General features: G+C 57.5%; 2 protein-coding genes across 15 annotated transcripts in view; one reads left to right on the top strand and one right to left on the bottom strand.

Annotated features, from left to right (window-relative positions):
- Positions 1-12: 12 nt before the first annotated feature.
- On the top strand, positions 13-4155 carry Ptges2 (prostaglandin E synthase 2). 3 transcript variants are annotated; one of them, XM_048812977.1, is made up of 7 exons: positions 13-439; positions 789-1009; positions 1338-1396; positions 1654-1803; positions 1978-2178; positions 2628-2745; positions 3544-4155. In XM_048812977.1, the coding sequence occupies exons 4-7, from the start codon at positions 1691-1693 to the stop codon at positions 3670-3672; spliced, it is 561 nt and encodes a 186-aa protein (XP_048668934.1). In that variant the 5' UTR covers positions 13-439; positions 789-1009; positions 1338-1396; positions 1654-1690; the 3' UTR covers positions 3673-4155. The 3 variants fall into 3 exon arrangements, with proteins under 3 accessions (XP_048668934.1, XP_015353017.1, XP_015353016.1); XM_015497531.2 differs by lacking the exon at positions 13-439 and having other exon boundaries at positions 514-1009; positions 2564-2745; XM_015497530.2 differs by lacking the exon at positions 13-439 and having other exon boundaries at positions 526-1009.
- A 7101-nt stretch (positions 4156-11256) lies between these two features.
- Positions 11257-17175, bottom strand: part of Slc25a25 (solute carrier family 25 member 25) — a 35124-nt gene continuing 29205 nt past the window's right edge. For all 12 annotated transcript variants that reach the window (XM_048812983.1, XM_015497535.2, XM_015497534.2 and 9 more), the window contains 6 exons: positions 16143-16301; positions 14487-14639; positions 14091-14198; positions 13834-14001; positions 13268-13418; positions 11257-13180 (listed from right to left, as the gene is read on the bottom strand). In XM_048812983.1, coding sequence (XP_048668940.1) covers positions 12996-13180; positions 13268-13418; positions 13834-14001; positions 14091-14198; positions 14487-14639; positions 16143-16301 — 924 coding nt within the window. In that variant the 3' untranslated portion in view covers positions 11257-12995. The remainder of the gene's footprint in view (positions 13181-13267; positions 13419-13833; positions 14002-14090; positions 14199-14486; positions 14640-16142; positions 16302-17175) is intronic.

The following is a 17175-nucleotide window of genomic DNA, read 5'->3' on the forward strand; positions in this document are numbered from 1 at the left end:
CGCCAGGTGGGGCCTTCCCAGGGCTGCCCTCCGAGAAGCCTAGGCGGTGGAGGCTCGGGCGCTCAGCCTGGGTGAGCGAGCCCGGCGGAGAGGCGCGGCAACCCAGACTCCTGCTCTGCCCCATCTTGCCCGGGGGCCTCCGGGTCGGCCAGCCGGTGCTGCGCGTGGGCTGCCTGAGACACGTGGTTTCCTAGGCCCCGCTTTGGGTTGGAAAAGTTTATGGTTCGGGTTACCGCAGAGGTGTACTCGGGAGGTCAGAAAGAGCTCGAATCGCCGCCACCTCGGGTCGGGCCCCTACCGCGGCCTTCACTGCAGCCGGGGCCCTTTCCTTGACGGTCGTCAGGATTCAATCTCTTTCGAATGGGTGCACACTGCAGAAGAGATTAACCACGTATCGCAGGCTGTCGCACCGCTCGGAAGCCACGCAGCACGCTGAGTGGCNATGGACCAACTGAGTTGTGCTGGCCTGGGTACCAAATAGCTCTGTCCCCTCACCCAGAGGTCCCTGGGGTTGGTGCACTGCCGCTGGAGAGAGGCACAGCTTGGGACTGTCCTTTGGGACTGTGTTGGGCAGAGACACTGGAGGGTTCTTCTAAGCAGATCTTCCACAGGTGCTGGCCCTGCCCTGAGGCCTGCCAGCTGGCGGCCTACACCTGGGCCACCCACCATGGCAGCCCCTTCCCTGCCTGCCACCCTGTTCTCCCCGTATTCTCAGGGTCAACTCAAAAGACTCCCTGGGAAAGGTGTCTGCCCAGGTGGGGCCTGGGCAGGGGTGCCAGGCCTCAGAAGCCCCTCCTCTGCTCCCCCTCAGCTCTCCTTGTCCAGCCGCCTGCAGCTGACCCTGTACCAGTATAAGACATGTCCCTTCTGCAGCAAAGTCCGCGCCTTCCTGGACTTCCACGCCCTGCCTTACGAGGTGGTGGAGGTGAACCCTGTGCGCCGGACTGAGATCAAATTCTCCTCATACAGGAAGGTGCCCATCTTGGTGGCCCAGGACGGAGACAGCTTGGTGAGCCTCGGGGACTCCCCACCTTGCTCTGTCTTGGGTTGACTCTGGCCCTGTGGTGCATGGCTGGGCCTAGACACAGGGGTCCCTGGCTCCTGCCCCCACCATTAGCCACACTTGGTTGCCCTGAGGCAGAATGAGGACCTGAGGGAAGGGAGGGCCAAGCTCAGGGGGCATTGGTTTTGGGGACCAGTCCTTGAGGATGGATAAACAGGGTTCAGGACCCACACAACCAGTTCACTCACAGCTCTGGTGTCAGTGTTTTTAGGAGCCAGTGGGTCCTACTGGTGCCGGCCAGAACCTTTGATCCAAACCTCCTCTTCTCTTTCAGCAACAACTGAACGATTCCTCTGTCATTATCAGTGCCCTCAAAACCTACTTGGTGTCTGGGTAAGGAGTCCCTGGGAAGCCCAGGTAGGCGGGGGTGGGGCTGCTGCTGAGATTTCCAGAATGGGCCAATGTCATCCTCCCCTGAGACCTCTGTCAGGGACATGCTCCTGGTGTCTAACCCAAATCCTTTTTGCTTCAAGAGAGTGAAGAGCCTTTATGGGTCAGTCCTGGCTCCAGCTGGGCTGGGTGAGGCTGGGTTGGTTGGCCAGGGGACAGGAGAAGGAAGGAGCTGGTGAGAATGTGGCTCTCTCTCACAGGCAGCCCCTGGAAGAGGTCATCACCTATTACCCACCCATGAAGTCTATGAATGACCAGGGCAAGGAGGTGACCGAGTTCTGCAACAAGTACTGGCTCATGCTGGACGAGAAGGAGGCCCAGCGCATGTATGGTGGCAAGGAGGCGAGGACGTGAGTGGGACCAGGGCCTCCTGGGGTAGTGGTGAGGACACACCGACTGTGTGGGAGAGCGCGGGAGGCCACCACCCCGGGAGTGTGGGCAGGCTGTGGGGAGCCTTCCGCTGCTGCACTCCAGGCCCTGGCTTGGGAAGTCCACTCACCCTGATGTCCTTCCTGGGCCTGCAGGGAGGAGATGAAGTGGCGGCAGTGGGCGGACGACTGGCTGGTGCACCTCATCTCGCCTAACGTGTACCGCACGCCTGCCGAGGCCCTGGCCTCCTTCGACTACATCGTCCGTGAGGGCAAGTTCGGGGCCCTGGAGGGTGCCATGGCCAAGTACGCGGGTGCAGCCGCCATGTACCTCATCAGCAAGCGCCTCAAGAGCAGGTGATGGCGTGTGCATGTGCCCCGAGGCATGACCCTCTGTGTGCTGGTCCCGTTAACCCCTGGGGAGGGTGGTGGGAGATGGGGCCCAGAGGAGGCAAGGCAGGACAGAGGCCCAGAGGAGGCCAGGCAGGATGGAGCCCAGAGGAGGCAAGGTGGGATGGAGGCCCAGAGGAGGCAAGGCGGGACGGGGGGCCACTGGAGGCAAGGCAGGACGGGTCCAGCACGCTTGATCCCCTTGGGGACTGAAGCCAGGGCTCTGCCTCATGCCTTCCTCCGCTCCTGTGCTCAGGGTGAGTCGCTGCCCCTTACCCCATCTGGGACATCTCTGCAGGTGCCTCCCGTCATGTGGGGGCCGCCCTGCTCACCCAGCCTTCCCACTCCCCAGAGGAGGCCCCGCTTCCACCTGGGCCAGGGAGCGTCCTCCTGATGGGACCCCCTGCTTCTGCCAGGCACCACCTCCGGGACGACGTGAGGGAGGACCTCTACGAGGCGGCCGACAAGTGGGTGGCAGCAGTCGGCGGAGACCGGCCCTTCATGGGGGGCCAGACGCCCAACCTCGCTGACCTGGTGGGTGTAGTGCTGGCGGGCAGTGCCCAGATGAGGCCTTGGGGTGGGGGACTGGAAGGAAAGCCCAGGCCATGGCTGTGACCACCCCAGAGGCAGCTGCGTGCCCCCGCTCAGGGGCAGAGACCCAGCTCAGAGTGGCCTAAGGGAAAAGCCGACTACAAGGAACCGTCCTGTTCCCATAACTGACAAGTCTGGGGGAGGGGTGGGTTTTAGGCCTGGCTGGATCCAGGGGCTCAAGGGCAGCATCAGGGCCGAGACTGTCCCCGTCATCGTCTCAACCCTGCCTTCCCTGGGGTTGGTCAGCCTCGGGCAGGTCTGGGTGGGACTCCAGGCTTCCACCCGGCAAAGTCTTACTGCCTGGCTTCAGTGGCAGCTCTGAAGCAGTCCTGCAAGGCTGGGCTGGCCCTGTGGTGGAGCCGCGCCTGGCACGCAAGACCTGGGGTCGAGCCCAGCCACCAAAACAAGGAAGAGCAAAGCAGGTCAACAGCCAGAGTGGCCTGGGCCTTAGAGTGGAGTCCTGGGATCTCCTCCCCAAATCTCAGGCCCTGAGAGCCGGGAGGACATTTTCCCCAGGGAGACTGGAGGCGGACTCCTGCCTATAAGGAGTAGGCGACAGCCATCCTGTGCATCTCATTCAAGCCCTATGCGCAAAGTTGACCCTTCAGTGGGTCACGAGGTCTGAGTGGGGATGTGACAGGCCCCGGGCACACAGCTGGCAGAGGAGCAGACAGGTTTGGGTGCTCCCTGGGGCTGCTGTGCCCATCTGGCCCGGCCTCAGGACCGTTGTCCCCACCCCAGGCAGTGTACGGCGTGCTGCGGGTGATGGAGGGTCTGGAGGCCTTTGATGACCTGATGCGGCACACGCACATCCAGCCCTGGTACCTGCGGGTGGAGAAGGCCATTGCCGAGGCCCTCCCAGTGCACTGAGTGGCCCCGCCTGGCAGAGGGTAGCAGCAGAGGAGGCCAGCTGCTGGGAACCGGGGCCTGGCCAGGCCCTGCGAAGCTGTGTGTGCTGGGAGTGGCGAGGGTGTCTACCCGTGTCCGCCTCCCCAGCCTCGGACTCCTGAATGCCCGTAGGGCCTGGGTACTGGGCAGGGCCCGGGCTGGATCTCCCCATGACACCCGAGGGTCACAGGCTGTGGAGAGCCCACCCCTCCTCCTCCCTCCTGCTCCCACCGGGCCCCGGGGCCAGTACTCCATTCTGGGCCTCTTGCCCTCAGCCTTCTGGTGAGTTTCTTTGTGGCTGTCCTGGGGCCACATCCTGAGGGTGGGGTCAGCCTGGCTCCCACTGTGGATGCAGGCGTAGGCCAGTCCAGAAGAGTCCCCTCCCTAGGCCCCAGGTTCCACCTTTCCCAGGTGCTACCTGGGACTGTTGGCACGTTTGCAATAAAAAAAAAAAAGTTTGCTGCTCCCCTGTGTAGTTGTGTCCTGAGGTCCGTGTGGCCAGAGCCAGGGCCAAGCCACAGCAGTAACTGCCGTTGGTCTAATGTCTGCAGTCGGTGGGAGCCAGGTGGCTCACTGCCATGGAGTGACCCCAGCCTCCGGTTCCTCATCTGTGAAATGGGTGCAGTAGCCCTGCTCACCAGAGAGTTGTGGGTGTTCAGTTGACAAGATATCAGTGGGGCACACAGCAGGAGGCCAGCTCAGAGCAGGGTTCAGGTCCAGATGACCTGGTGGTTCAAACGTGGTCCTCAGAGGCGCACTTTAGAGGTGACCCCTCTGGCCGTCAGCTGTAGGCTGGGGCAGGGTCTGTAGCCAGTGTCTTCCAGAGCAAGGGTGGGATTGTGGAGGGTCCCACCCTGAGCAGAGCACCCGGTGGGGTTCCTGCTCCCCAGGTGCCATTGAGAGGCGTGGCCTGCCGAGGGGGCCTCCAGAGGGTGGCCAGGGAGCTGAACTCTGGGCCCTCTGATGAGGGTGGACTGGGCAGCCCCCAGACCCTCTTGGCAAAGTCTTAAGGTTTTGCTTTATTAGTATTTTTAGAACAAAAATAGCATGTTGCTCATGATCACTGAAATCACAGGAGGTGGCGGTGTGCCGAGCGCTCGGCCAGGCGGGAGCCGCCCTGGAGCCTGGCCCTGTTTCCCTGGCGGGCTGCTGCAGGCATCCTGGGTCTCCTTGTCAGCACGTGTCACTCTCTTGCCCTTCAGGGCCACCCAGTACTCCCTTTTGGGACACACCACAGGCCACTCGCCCCGCCCCTGCCCCTGCCCCCTTGGGGCATTGAGTGCCAGGCCCGCAGGCTGCAGGAGGAGGGAGAGGCGCCAGCCCAGAGCCAGGCCGGCCTGGCTACGCCTCCCTCTGCGTCCCCCCATCGTCCCCCACCCCTCACTTCCCTTCTCTTCAGACAGGCTATTTCTGCCCCTTTCAGATCCTGTCCAAGATTGTCCCCTGGTACATCTCTGGCACCAGGAGGCTGATTGGCCTCTGTCAGTCCCAAACTCTCCCAAAGGGGGCGTCTGGTGTGCCCTGCTGTGATAAGCTGTCCACCTAGTGTCCACGACACCGTGGCCACGGGAGTGTCCCTGCTGTGCGCCCTGCTCTCACTTCTCTTCTCGTGCACACCAAGCCCTGGCTGCCAGACAGTGCCTCTGTCCGTCTCCAAGACTTGGAAATCACATTTTCTCTCATCTTCCCGTTGCGTGGAAAGCAGCCCAGTTGGGTTAGTGGGGGGCCATGCTGGGAAGCAGTGGCTCCTGGGGGCTTTTCTACCACCCCCCACCCCCGCTCTGGGTGGGGAGGTGCTGGCATCTGTGGTGTTCCAACTGTGCTAGTCAGATCCGATCCCTGGTTCCCTGTGACTGGCATTAGAGAATGGCTGGTCAGCCCACGGCCACCACAGGGCACCACCAGGGCCCAGCATCTTACCGCAGTAACACCTGCCTCACACACCAGAGGGGACCTTTTATAAATGCGGCTTGGTAGTTTTCTTGGAGTTTTTCCTGTGGCCACCAGAGAGCGCTAGAGTCTGCAGCACCTGCAGGAAACAGGACCGGGGCTGCCCCTGGTGGCCAATTCTGGGTCCACTCCCTGGGCAACCTTCATTGGTCAGGGACTCTATTTGCCCAGGCTCTGAAGATGAGCAAGTAGGAAAAAAAACACATCTCCAAGATAAAAGTCCTCAAGTCAGGAACTCTTACTCCATATTTTACATGCTCAGGTCACGTCTCTTGTCCTTTTGGGGGGCCTACTGGGGATTGAACTCAGGGGCACTTGACCACTGAGCCACATCCCCAGCCCTATTCTGTATTTTATTTGGAGGCAGGGTCTGAGTTGCTTAGCACTTCACCATTGCTGAGGCTGGCTTTGAACTCGCAATCCTCCTGCCTCAGCCTCCCAGGCCGATGGTATCACTGCGCCTGGCACATGTCCTTTAGTGGCATAGGCCTGAGTTGGGACCTTGCCACTGCTGGCTGACTTTGGACAAGCCCCTTCCCTCCTGTGAAATGCATGAGTAAACCTCCTTGGTGTTGGTGAGGTCAGGGCTGGGGGGTGTTTGGAAGATGACACATGAGGGCATTCAATAGCTGGTGGGTGCACTTCTGCCTCAGAAGAACACATTTCCCACTGTATTTCTGGCTGGATTCCAGAGCTCCGGGTCAAGAGCAGCAGGAAGTGAGAACACAAGATCCCTTCTCCCTGGGAGCCAGGGAATCCCTGGGGACGCAAGCCCATGAGAATTCTGGTTTGCTTGTTTTCATTTGATTATGCAAATAATGTTTATTGTAAAGAAATAGAAATGGTTGATAAAAAGTTGATGCAAAATATTCACAGTCCACCTAGCCACTTTTGACATTTTGGGATATACAATTTTCTGGATTATTATTAATTTTTTTGCGGGGGCAGGGTACTGGGGATTGAACTCAGGGGCACTTGACCACTGAGCCACATCCCCAGCCCTATTTTGTATTTTATTAGAGACGGGGTCTCAGTGAGTTGCTTAGTGCCTCACTAAATTGCTGAGGCGGGCTTTGAACTCTCGATCCTCCTGCCTCTGCCTTCCGAGTCGCTGGGATTAACAGGTGTGCGCCACTGTGCCGGCTAGATTATTCTTTATGTAGCTCACATGTCCTGCACACAAACACACACCTACTGTATATTAAGTATATACATGCAGCAGTCAATGAGGCCTATTTTGTGGCAACCCACTGTTTCAAATGCTTTCCAGGTGTTACTTCATTTAATCCTAAAAGATCCCTGAGATTGGATCTAACATGCCCATTTTACATATAAGGAAACTGAGGCACCAGAGGATGAAGTCATTTGCTTTGTGTGGTACAGTTAATTAAGGGGCAGAGGCAGCAGGGAGACCCAGATCTGCTGGCATCAGTTTCTGTGACCTTTTTTTTTCCTGGTGCTGGGGATGGAACCCAGGGTCTCGCTCACACTGGGCCAGCGCTGTCCCGCTGAACCACACCTGGCCCTGTGCTGAAGTCTCTAGATTTCAAATATATTCCAGGAGGTGGCTGTCCCCACCAATTCTAATGGCAGTATAGTTTTTTTTTTTTTGTTGTTGTTGTTTTTTTTAAGAGAGAGAGGATTTTTTTAATATTTATTTTTTAGTTTTCCGCAGACACAACATCTTTGTATGTGGTGCTGAGGATCGAACCCAGGCCGCATGCATGCCAGGCGAGCGCGCTACTGCTTGGGCCACATCCCCAGCACATGGCAGTATAGTTTTGCAGCTATTTCTTACTGCATTTAACCAGTCCAACAGGAAGGATGCTGACAGTGGTGTGTGTGAGGGGGGACAGTGTGGCCCGAATACATCCACTCCCTACTCCCTGTGTCATACTTTCTGCAGGGAAGGGGGTTTGTAATGTGATTAAAATGCCTTCAGAGATGGGGAGATCATCCAGATGGGCCCTGAATATAATCACAAGTGTCCCCAGACAAGGGAGGGGGTGGGGTGACTTGATGCAGGAGAGATGGGGTGGCAGTAGCACAGCAGCTGGAGGGGCAGGAATGGGTCAAAAGGAACACAGAAACCTCCAAAAGCAGGAAGGGGCAGGGAACTGGACCCCACGCCCAGCTCCAGAGCCTCCAGAAGAAACCCAGCCTGTGACCCTTGTATTTCAGTCGGTGAAACTCACGTGACTTCTTGGGCTTTTTCCAGAACTGTGAGAGACTACACCTGTCCCTGAGTTTGTAGCAGCTGCCACCGTGAGACACTAACACAAATGCTCTAAGCCAGGTGGAGTCAAGAGAATGGGCCAGCGGGCTTGGCGCCTGTCCTCACCTGGAGGATGAGGGTTAAGGCTGAGCCAGCTTCCTCTCCCCCTTGGCTGTTCAGAGATGATGGCCCCTCGGGGCCAAGGGCTGCCTGATGCGTGATAGCAAATGACCAAGAGCACTCCCTCCTTGGCCTCTGCTCTCCTGGCCAGCCTATATCAAGAAGCCAAGAGCAGGAGGCGGTGGTTAACCTGGGGCCGTCGTCTCTGGCTCAGTTTACTCCTGCTCTACCTGCAGTGGCCCCCCACCTAGCCCGGGTGACCTCTCCAGCCACCAGCACCTGCCACTCTGGGCTAGTTGGTGCTTGGGGGCAGGGGCCAAGGTCCACTCTGGGCAGCTGGGCCCCAACCCCAGCTCCTCCTCTTCCCACCCTTCCCCTACATTCCAACCCGCTCAGACCAGTGAGGTCTGGATTGTGGGCAGCCGGCAGCCAGCCTCCCTGGAGAGCAGGGCTGGGGCCATACGCTGGTCTGAAGCTCAGCTTAACTTTGATCCTTCCTATGAAGCTGGACAGCCCTCCCCCCTCAGCGCTGTAAGGAAGGTTCTGTGCCCATCTTGCTAATGAGCAAACTGAAGTTTACCATGGAAAGCTAGCCTAGAGGCTCAGGGCACTGAGAACAGCAGAGAATGCGGCCCGCAGAGACCCTCGGCCCGGGAGGAGAGAGCAGCTAAGAGCCCAAGCGATGAAAGGGACGGAGAGCCAAATCCTAGGTAGGGTGGGTGTGAAGGCCTTGTGAGGTGACAGGAGCTCAGACAGGACAAAGGGACCGAGGAGCTTGCTGCAGGGAGGCTGGCCTGAGCAGGCTACGTGCATCAACCACCTGGTAGTGTCCCCAGAGTTGGCCTCAGTGCTGAGGAGCCCTGGCCTCTAGTGCAGGGGGTTGAGGATGGATGAGTGGGGGCAGGTGGGAGGCTGGACAGGAGTTTGCCAAGACCCGAGAGCTGGGGTATGACCAAGGCCTATCACCTTGGTATCAGGCACAGGAAGCCAATGTTGGCCGCTGCAGCCATGCCCTGGTGTCCTTGGCTCATGGACACACCCCTCCAGCCTCCCAGGCCAGTCTCTCCTCCATGGGTCTGTGTCCTACATTCCCTCTTCTTGAAGGCCACTGATCACTGGATTTAGGGGCCCTCCTAATCCAGAATGAACTCACCCTAAACTGACTGTATCTGCAGTGATCCTGTTTCCAAGTAAGGCTATCTTCTGAGGTTCTGGGGGAGACACAAATTTTAGGGGGACACTATTCATCCATGCCCAGAGCCAGTCCCTGAGCTGTGGGTCCCCTCCCCTAGCAGTCCTGCCTGGCCTCTGATGTCCAGGGCCATCAGAACGCCGTGGACAGTCACTTAATGAACACCTCATGGAGCCTCGTGTGCGCCACCTGCTGAAGACAAGCACATTTCTCAGTAGCCCAAGAGAGGTTTTGAGGGGCCTGAAACTTGAAGCACTTTGGAGTCCTTGTGTAAGGCCAGCCTCAGTAACTCAGACTGTCACCAAATAAAATAAAAAGGGCCAGATGGAGTCAGTGACAGAGCACCCCGAGCACACGCGAGGCTCGGGTTCAACCCCAGTTTTGCAGAAAGAAAGTGAACGCTGATTTGAGAAAGGCCATTTTCCCAGCACACCAGGGCTTTGGGGACCGCCCAGGCCGCCTCTGTGCAGGTAAGCCCACCTCTGGTCGGGGCGGGCAGATGCCAGAGACCCTGGAAGCCACAAAGGGTACTTTTATATACAGGTGAGAAGGGAGACACTTCTCCCCCACGCCACGACCTCTCCCTCCAAGGCAGCCACCACCCTGGAGACGACCCAGGGGCGCTCAGGGCCTAGCACTCTTGCTCGGGGGTCTGGATTCTCGGTGCTGTAAGGTTCATCCTGTTGTCGCCTGTAGTTTCTGCAATTCATTCCCATGTACTGCCCAGTGGCGTCCCTCAATGGACGCAGACAGAGGTCTGCTGCAGGGCGTTTGCGGCTCCCAGTTTCTGGTTGCTATGAATGAACCTGCTGTCAGCCAGACACAGGGTTTTGGGGAAAAGAGGGTACTACTTAGGGGAAAGCTGGGTCACAAGAAAAATGTTTGACTTTACTGGAAACGAAGTTCCCTAAAACGCTTCACACTTGACCTTGCCATCAGTGGAGGCTCTAGTTGCTGCAGATTCTCCATCAACTTGGGTGCTTCGGACTAACTAGTTATTCTACTTGCACAGAGGGCTTCCTCCTGGGATTTGCTGACAACGAATGGCACTAAGTCCCTTCCTGGCTCTTTGGCCAGTCACCTTCCTTTGTGAAGTGCCCATTTTTATCTGGGCCATATTTTCCAGTCCGAGTTACAGATGCTCAGTTGGATGAGAAACTGCAGGGTCTCTCCCAGCTGGTGGCTTGTCTCCTCATGGAGGGTTGAGTGACATGAACCAGGACTAGGTTGTACAAGGGTCCCTCCAGCGCAGCTTGGATTGGAGAGTGGAGGGAAGCCTGGGAGACAAGTTTAGGAACTTTGGCAATGGCCCAGGTAAGAAATGACATTGCCTCTGACCACAAGCAGCGGTAGACACTGTGAGGTCAGACTCCAGATATACTTGAAGGTATCACTGACAGGATTTGTTGATTGATGGGACTGAAGTCACTGGAGGAAGGGAGTGTGCTTGCTGAGATGAAGACAGGCAGGTTTGGAAGAAGAAGAGCTGGGAAGGAGCCTGCCCTGGACATGAGACGCTCGAGATGACCGTCAGCTGAGGCTGAGTTCATAGCTGGATGGGTGAACCTGGAGCTGGCTCATGTATAAAACGGGGATCACCTGAGCACAGCTACTGAAAGTCATCTCCAGCAAGATGAGTGACAGCGACCAGATGGGTAAGGAGAGGCCTGAGACTGCTCGGCCCTCCAGGCCCTCCAGCAGCTGAAAGCTGGAAAGAGGGCCGAGCCACCCGGGAGGCTGGTGGTGTCTGGAGGCCACGCGTAGATGGCACTCCAAGCAGGAGGGAGTGACACCGTCCGAGATGGCTAAGCAGGAGAGCACTGAGGAAAGAGCCCCAGAAGAGGTAACCGAGCACTGGTGCCTCCTCAGAACACCCCAAATCAAAAACCACATTAAAAGGGAGTGTTTCCACGAAGCCAAGAGGGGAAGCAGCCCAGGCCCTGGGTGGGAAATGAAAGGATTCAGTTTCTAACATGTGACCCTCCCTGTAGTGACATGAACCAGACTCGAGTTCTCAGAGGGTCACTGGCTTGGATCAGCATGAAAGGTCGAGGGAGGCAAGGAAGTCAAGAAAAACCCGGCTCCGTCAGCAGCTTTGAAACAACTTTATTAGAAGGCTGTTTGAATGACAACTTCCAATTCTTTAATCTGCTTTTTGACAAATTCCAGTTATAACTATATATTTATATATGACAATTTTTGCATTGATCTTTGCATCCTATTTAAATTGTCCTCATCAAGCCATTCTGGGGAATGGAGGTGCAAATGTCAAGTGGCCAGCTGACCAGCATTACCAAGCAAGGGCAGCTGTGGGCTTCGAGGGAGGGTCCCACTTCTGGGCTGGGGTGGGGAAATGGCCACCCTGTCCTCCAGCCCTACCCCCTTGTCACAAGCTCAAGATGAGCGGCATCTCACTACCCTGTCATTCAAAAAGGATGAAATAAAGAACTCCTCCCTGTCCAGGCAAGATTGGGACTGTCACCCACCCATGGCCGGGATTTTTCACCTGCCCCTCCCCCTCCAGGTCTCAGGCCTCCTGGGGACAAGCTGCCAGACGCGCTAAGGGATGCATTCTCCATAGTCGGGGCTTCTCCCCTCGTCTTCCTGTCTCCAGTCCTGAGAGGAACTTCTTTGGACAGACCAGACAGGATGCTGCTGTGGGCCCAGGAAGGGTCACTCCCGAGGCCCTTCCCTCTTCTCCCCCACCCCCACCAGGTGGAGATGGAAAGGTACAATCAACCAGGAACATAAATATGAATAAAAAATGAACTTGAAAATGATGAGCTATTAATTAAACAAATCTATAAAAATAGGACATAACTCTGTTCAAATAAATACAAAATAAATAGGCTCCAAGCAGTGTGCTGTGTCGCATCAGTGGAATGTGAGCTGGTCCCACCTCACCCCCGCTGGGATGGACACGAATCCCTGGGGGGTCAGCAGACCTCGTGCAGTCCAGCCACCCACTCCCCATCTTCCTTGGGGAGCAAGGAACAGGGCACTGCCCAAGCTGCCTCTCCAAGACCCTCCCCAGCAGCACAGGACCAGGGCCTTCCGCCCATCCCTCAGCAGGGCGGATACGGGGCAGAAACTCTGCTCTTGGCAATAAAACATGACCGGGCACTGCCCTTATGCCACAGAGTGGGGACGAGGAGTTCGGTTTTGGTGCCAGTCCTGACAGTCTGGGCCAGCTCAGAGCACAAGACCAAGGCACCGAAGCCAGGGGACTGCAGGTCCAGCACGAGCTCCCCAGTCACGCTGCAGACCAGGCAGCGCGTGCGCCCAGGCGCCCTCTGTGAGAGCTCAGAAACCCAAGCGGGACCCCCCATCTTCCCGGGCCACGCCCTGTGCTGACACAGCAGGTCGGAGGTGGGTCTGAGAGGCAGGCAGTCACCTCTCATGGCTGGGAGTGGGCTGGTGGCCCTACTCCTACCACAGCGAATCAGGGGGAGGGACGCAAAACAGGCACAGGAACACTCAGTGGGCCAGTGGCAGGGCCGGGCTGTGGGGACGAGATGGAAGAGCAAAGCTATCCCCAAGCTCGCTATGTGGCAGGCGCTGCAGGAAACGTCCTGTGCCTAGGCGCATGGGCCCAGGTCCTGCTGACCCCTGGACCCTGAGGAAACCCAGGGACCCTCCCTGGTACGGTCACGAGGGTCTGCAGGTCAGCAGGACAAGCCGAGGCCTGCCAGTCTCCCCGCCCCTCCCTGCGCACTGCCAGGTTTCACAGCTTGGCTTAAGTCAGCTTAGTGTTGTCGGCACATTCACAGAATGAGATGGCTGGACACCCTGGCTGCAGCCAGGGTCAGCGAGTCCACCTGCCCTCGGTCACCGTGACTGCACACCCAGAGTGATCTTAAGGTTCTCGTACACCACGTAGCTGATGCTCACGGCTGGAATCACCTTCATGAAGTTGGGGGCTAGTCCCCGATACAGCCCAAAGGCCCCTTCGGTCCTCAGGATCTGTCTGAAAAGGCTGCTCATGGTCACCTCGGGAGCGCCCTCGATGGAGGCTGCAGAGAGAGGCCAACAGTCAGCTGTCTTCTGTTGGCCCTCCCAACCTGCCTGGGAGACGGGGACTGGTCTGGGACTGGGCTTACCTTGTGCCTGCATCCGAGTCCTGACCAGGGCCAGTGGGTAGCTGGCCAGCTGGCCACAGGTGCTGGATATGGTGCCGCAGGCCAGGAGCACGAACACGCCGGGGTCTGCGCTGTTCACCGCGTAGCGCTGCAGCCAGGCATTCTTGAGCGTCTGTGGAGGGAGGAACGGATTGAGCCTGGAGACAGCTGGCGTGGAGTCAACTGTGGGGCAGTCACTGGACCCACACCGAGATGTTCCTATCACGCAGGATCCACAGGGCTGTGTGGCCTGGGCCTGGCCAAGTTCCTGGCCAGCCTGACCCTTCTTTCACTATGGATTCTGGCTGGGACAAAGCAGGGATGAGGCAGAGGGAGACCCTTCCCCACACAGCCCCCGCTGCAGTGTCCTCAGCCTGTGAGCCGCTGAGGCACAGCCGCTGGCAGGGTGACAGGAGTAAAGAGGTGAGACTGCCTCCTGTCCTAACCGCCCTGGGGTCCACCAGGGAGACAGCAGGGGAGGGCATGGGTCGGAGGCAGGAGTGGAACCTTTTGCCTGCTCCTGGGACGGGAGCCCTCTAGGGCCTTACCTCATAGACGGCTAGGTCGATGCCCGCATAGGGGATGATCCCCAGCATGTTGGGGACATAGCCTTTGTAGAAGGCAGCCACCCCCTCTCTGGCCAGGATCCTCCTGGCACAGTCCAGCATGCCCGAGTACTGGCCTGTCTTCCTCAGGGCCATCCGGGTCTTTAGAACCTGCAACAGGAGTGGTGGGGCATGAGCACGACCCTCCTGTCCCCACACCATGTGAACTACGACACGCCCCCGTCCAGGCGTCCTCTTACCTCCATAGGGTAGATGCTGCTCTGGGCAATGGCCCCGGCCAAGGAACCCGCCACAAGCCTCTCATGGATTCTTAGCGTTTCCTGGTCGCTGCCAACAAGACGCTTGATCTAGAATAGGGAGAAAACAAACCAATGTACCCAGAGAGCACAGCTCCTGCTGCTCCCCCAACCCTTCCCCACAGAGCTGTTCAGATGTGCCTGAGACTGGTGGCCCTGACCCATTTTAAGCTGCCCAGAAATGGAAGAAACTGGCCCAAAGTGAACTGGCAGCAGAGCCAGGCCCAGATCTCCTGCCACCCCTTGCTGTGCCCTGGGTACAATGACTGGCTCCAGATTCAGGGATCATAGACTAGGGAACCTAGTCCCTATGCAGATGCTCACTGACCGGGCCCTTACCTGCTCGTAGGCCATGAATTTGATGGCCGACTCAGGGGCAATTTTGAGGACATTGATGCCATTGCCCCGCCAGAGTGACTTGGCCCCTCCCTCTCGAATCATCTGCGTGAATCCTCCCACGATACACATGTTGTTGCTGCGGGAGGCGTGCACCTGAGGGGGACAAGTGATGAGTGGGACTGGGTGGAGCATGGGCTGCCTGTCTACCGGGGAGAGCCTCTTCCCTACTGGGAATCTGAAGAGCAGCTTGGTACCATGAGACTCAAGTGTGACTAATTCTGGTTTAGACTCAGCTAAAGTTTACACCCTCACAAGGACTATTTTTTCTCTTTTTGTGCAGTACTGATGATGGCACCAGAGCCTGGTGCGTGCCAGGCAAGAGCTCTACCACTGAGCCGTGGTCTGCCCACGAGGAATACTTTTTAAAAATTAAAAACAAACAACAAAACCCCATCGAGCTTTTGTTCATGGAAAATGTTCAAACATATATATCTCAAAGTAGATAAAATTCCACGACGCGCCTCCATCGAGCACGCTCAGCTCACACTAGGCCCCTCTACTCCCCTCTCAGTGACACTAGGTCCTCTACTCCCCTCAGTCACACAGGGCCCCTCTACTCTCCCTGTTCACCCCGGGGCTGGCTCCAGATTCAGGGATCATAGACTAGGTCCCTCCCACGCACCACGCCCTCTCACCCAAGGGCTGCTCTAATCTCTAGACATTCCTGGAAATTCTGTTAAACCAGTGAGGCAATTGTTCAAGCCCTGTATTTTCACTGAGGTCCTGGGAGGTGAAGTGCACATCAAGGGCACAGGGCTGGGAGGGAGGGGGTTGGAATGTGAGCCCAGGGCTAGCACTTCTTTTCCTGGACCACTCCAGTCCCCAGAGTTCTGGAGGTCGAGGGAGATCCCAGTTAGCCGTAACGCTCACAGGGGGGCCAGGGGGGCCAAGGGGCGGGGAGGGTGCCCTTTCTTTCTTTTTTTTATATATATATATATATTTATTTTCTAGTTTTCAGCGGACACAACATCTTTGTTTGTATATGGTGCTAAGGATCGAACCCGGGCCGCACGCATGCCAGGCGAGCGTGCTACCGCTTGAGCCACATCCCCAGCCCAAGGGTGCCCTTTCTGAGAGGGCTCCAGGCATGAAAAGTGCCAGATGCAAGCCAGTGGACAGAGGGTGATCAGCTGCTGTTCAGACAGACATCAAAGTCCACCAGAGTGTCCCCATTTCACAATTCTTCCTTTGACATCAGTGAGCTTATCTCTGCCCTGTGGACGTGGAGCTGCACACCCAGCCAAGGTAGGGTGCTGCTTCCAACTGGCACCTGGGTCAGGTGAGGATCTGCTTGCCCCCCGCCCCCCCATGGATGAGCTGAAGGGAATCAGCTCCTGCCACACCAGGTGTCACTAGCCTCATTGGTCCCCGTTAAGCTGCTGTAAGGTGATGCCTGGCTTAAGGGCCTGAGATAAAATTAGATCGGCTATACACGAAATGTCACCTAGGCCGGGATCTGCTGGGACTTGGTCTAAGAAGTAATTCCAATCTGACTTACTACTGAGCCACAGCAGGGATCCAGCCAGGGGAAGGAGAAACTAACCGACCAATAAACCCCAGGGTGAAGAATCAGGTGTGGGCCACTGTCCTGCTCACCTGCATGAGCACCTTCAGTCTGTCCAGCGGGGCGGTGCAGGTTCTGGAAACGGCCCCTGCCCCACCTCCTGCCACCAGGTGTCTCCACCACATCCCTGTCTGCCTCTCCTCCACAGTGAACTCGTCAGGTACCGTCAGATTCTCACCCACATCAAAGATCTGTGAGAAAGACCAGCAGAGTTCACCAGCTTGGCTCAAGACACAGCCATCGCCCACCATCCCGAGTGACCATGGCGCAGGGGACCACGTGAACCATGAGAACGTGGCGAATCTGGGTAGGAGGCACACTAGGGCTCTTCCCTGTCACTCTGTGAACCTGGCAAAGGTCTCGGCTTGCCCATGGCTCCCAGGTAGACAACTGAGGCGAGCACAGCTGGACGGGACCAGTTACACAACCTTTGGACAGCACTTCTCACCCGCTAAAAGGGACTTCTGTGGGGATCCCAGGCGACAGGGCTGAAAGATCACATAAGGGGTAAAAATCCTTCTGAACCCTGATGTGTAACTGGATCACGCTGGCAGAACATTGTGTAAGGCCTCAGCAAACAGGGCTGCGTTGTCTGCGGACTGTACTCTGGGTAGCACTTGGGCTGGTTTGAGCCAGTCCTGCCCTGACCCAGGCTGCAGCCCGAGATAGGAGCTGGCTGCGCTGAAGCTGAACTCAGGAGCCGGACTCACTTTCATCCAGCAAGCCCTGGCCTGGTCCGTGGTCCAGGGTGGACAGGACCACACTCCAGGCAGGACTGGCTGGAGGGACAAAGCAAGTGGTAAGGGGTCTGGTCTTGGGCAGGGGGGTCAGCACAGATCCACATCTACTTGGAACCACACTGACGGGTACAGGGCCATGTGCCAGCTGCTGTGGGGACATGCTCATTTGCTATAGAGAAGCCACACCAAAGAATAGGGAAGCAGGGTGCACGCAAGAGCGGTCTGTGTCCTCCACAGCGTCACTTCTCCCCACCCCTGGGGAGGATGATCACGTGGCTTTGGGAGAGGAAGGAGCATCAAGAAAGGAATGTCTGAAATGCACCTT

Source organism: Marmota marmota, unplaced genomic scaffold, assembly GCF_001458135.2.
Source record: "Marmota marmota marmota unplaced genomic scaffold, marMar, whole genome shotgun sequence".
NCBI classification, from domain to species: domain Eukaryota; kingdom Metazoa; phylum Chordata; class Mammalia; order Rodentia; family Sciuridae; genus Marmota; species Marmota marmota.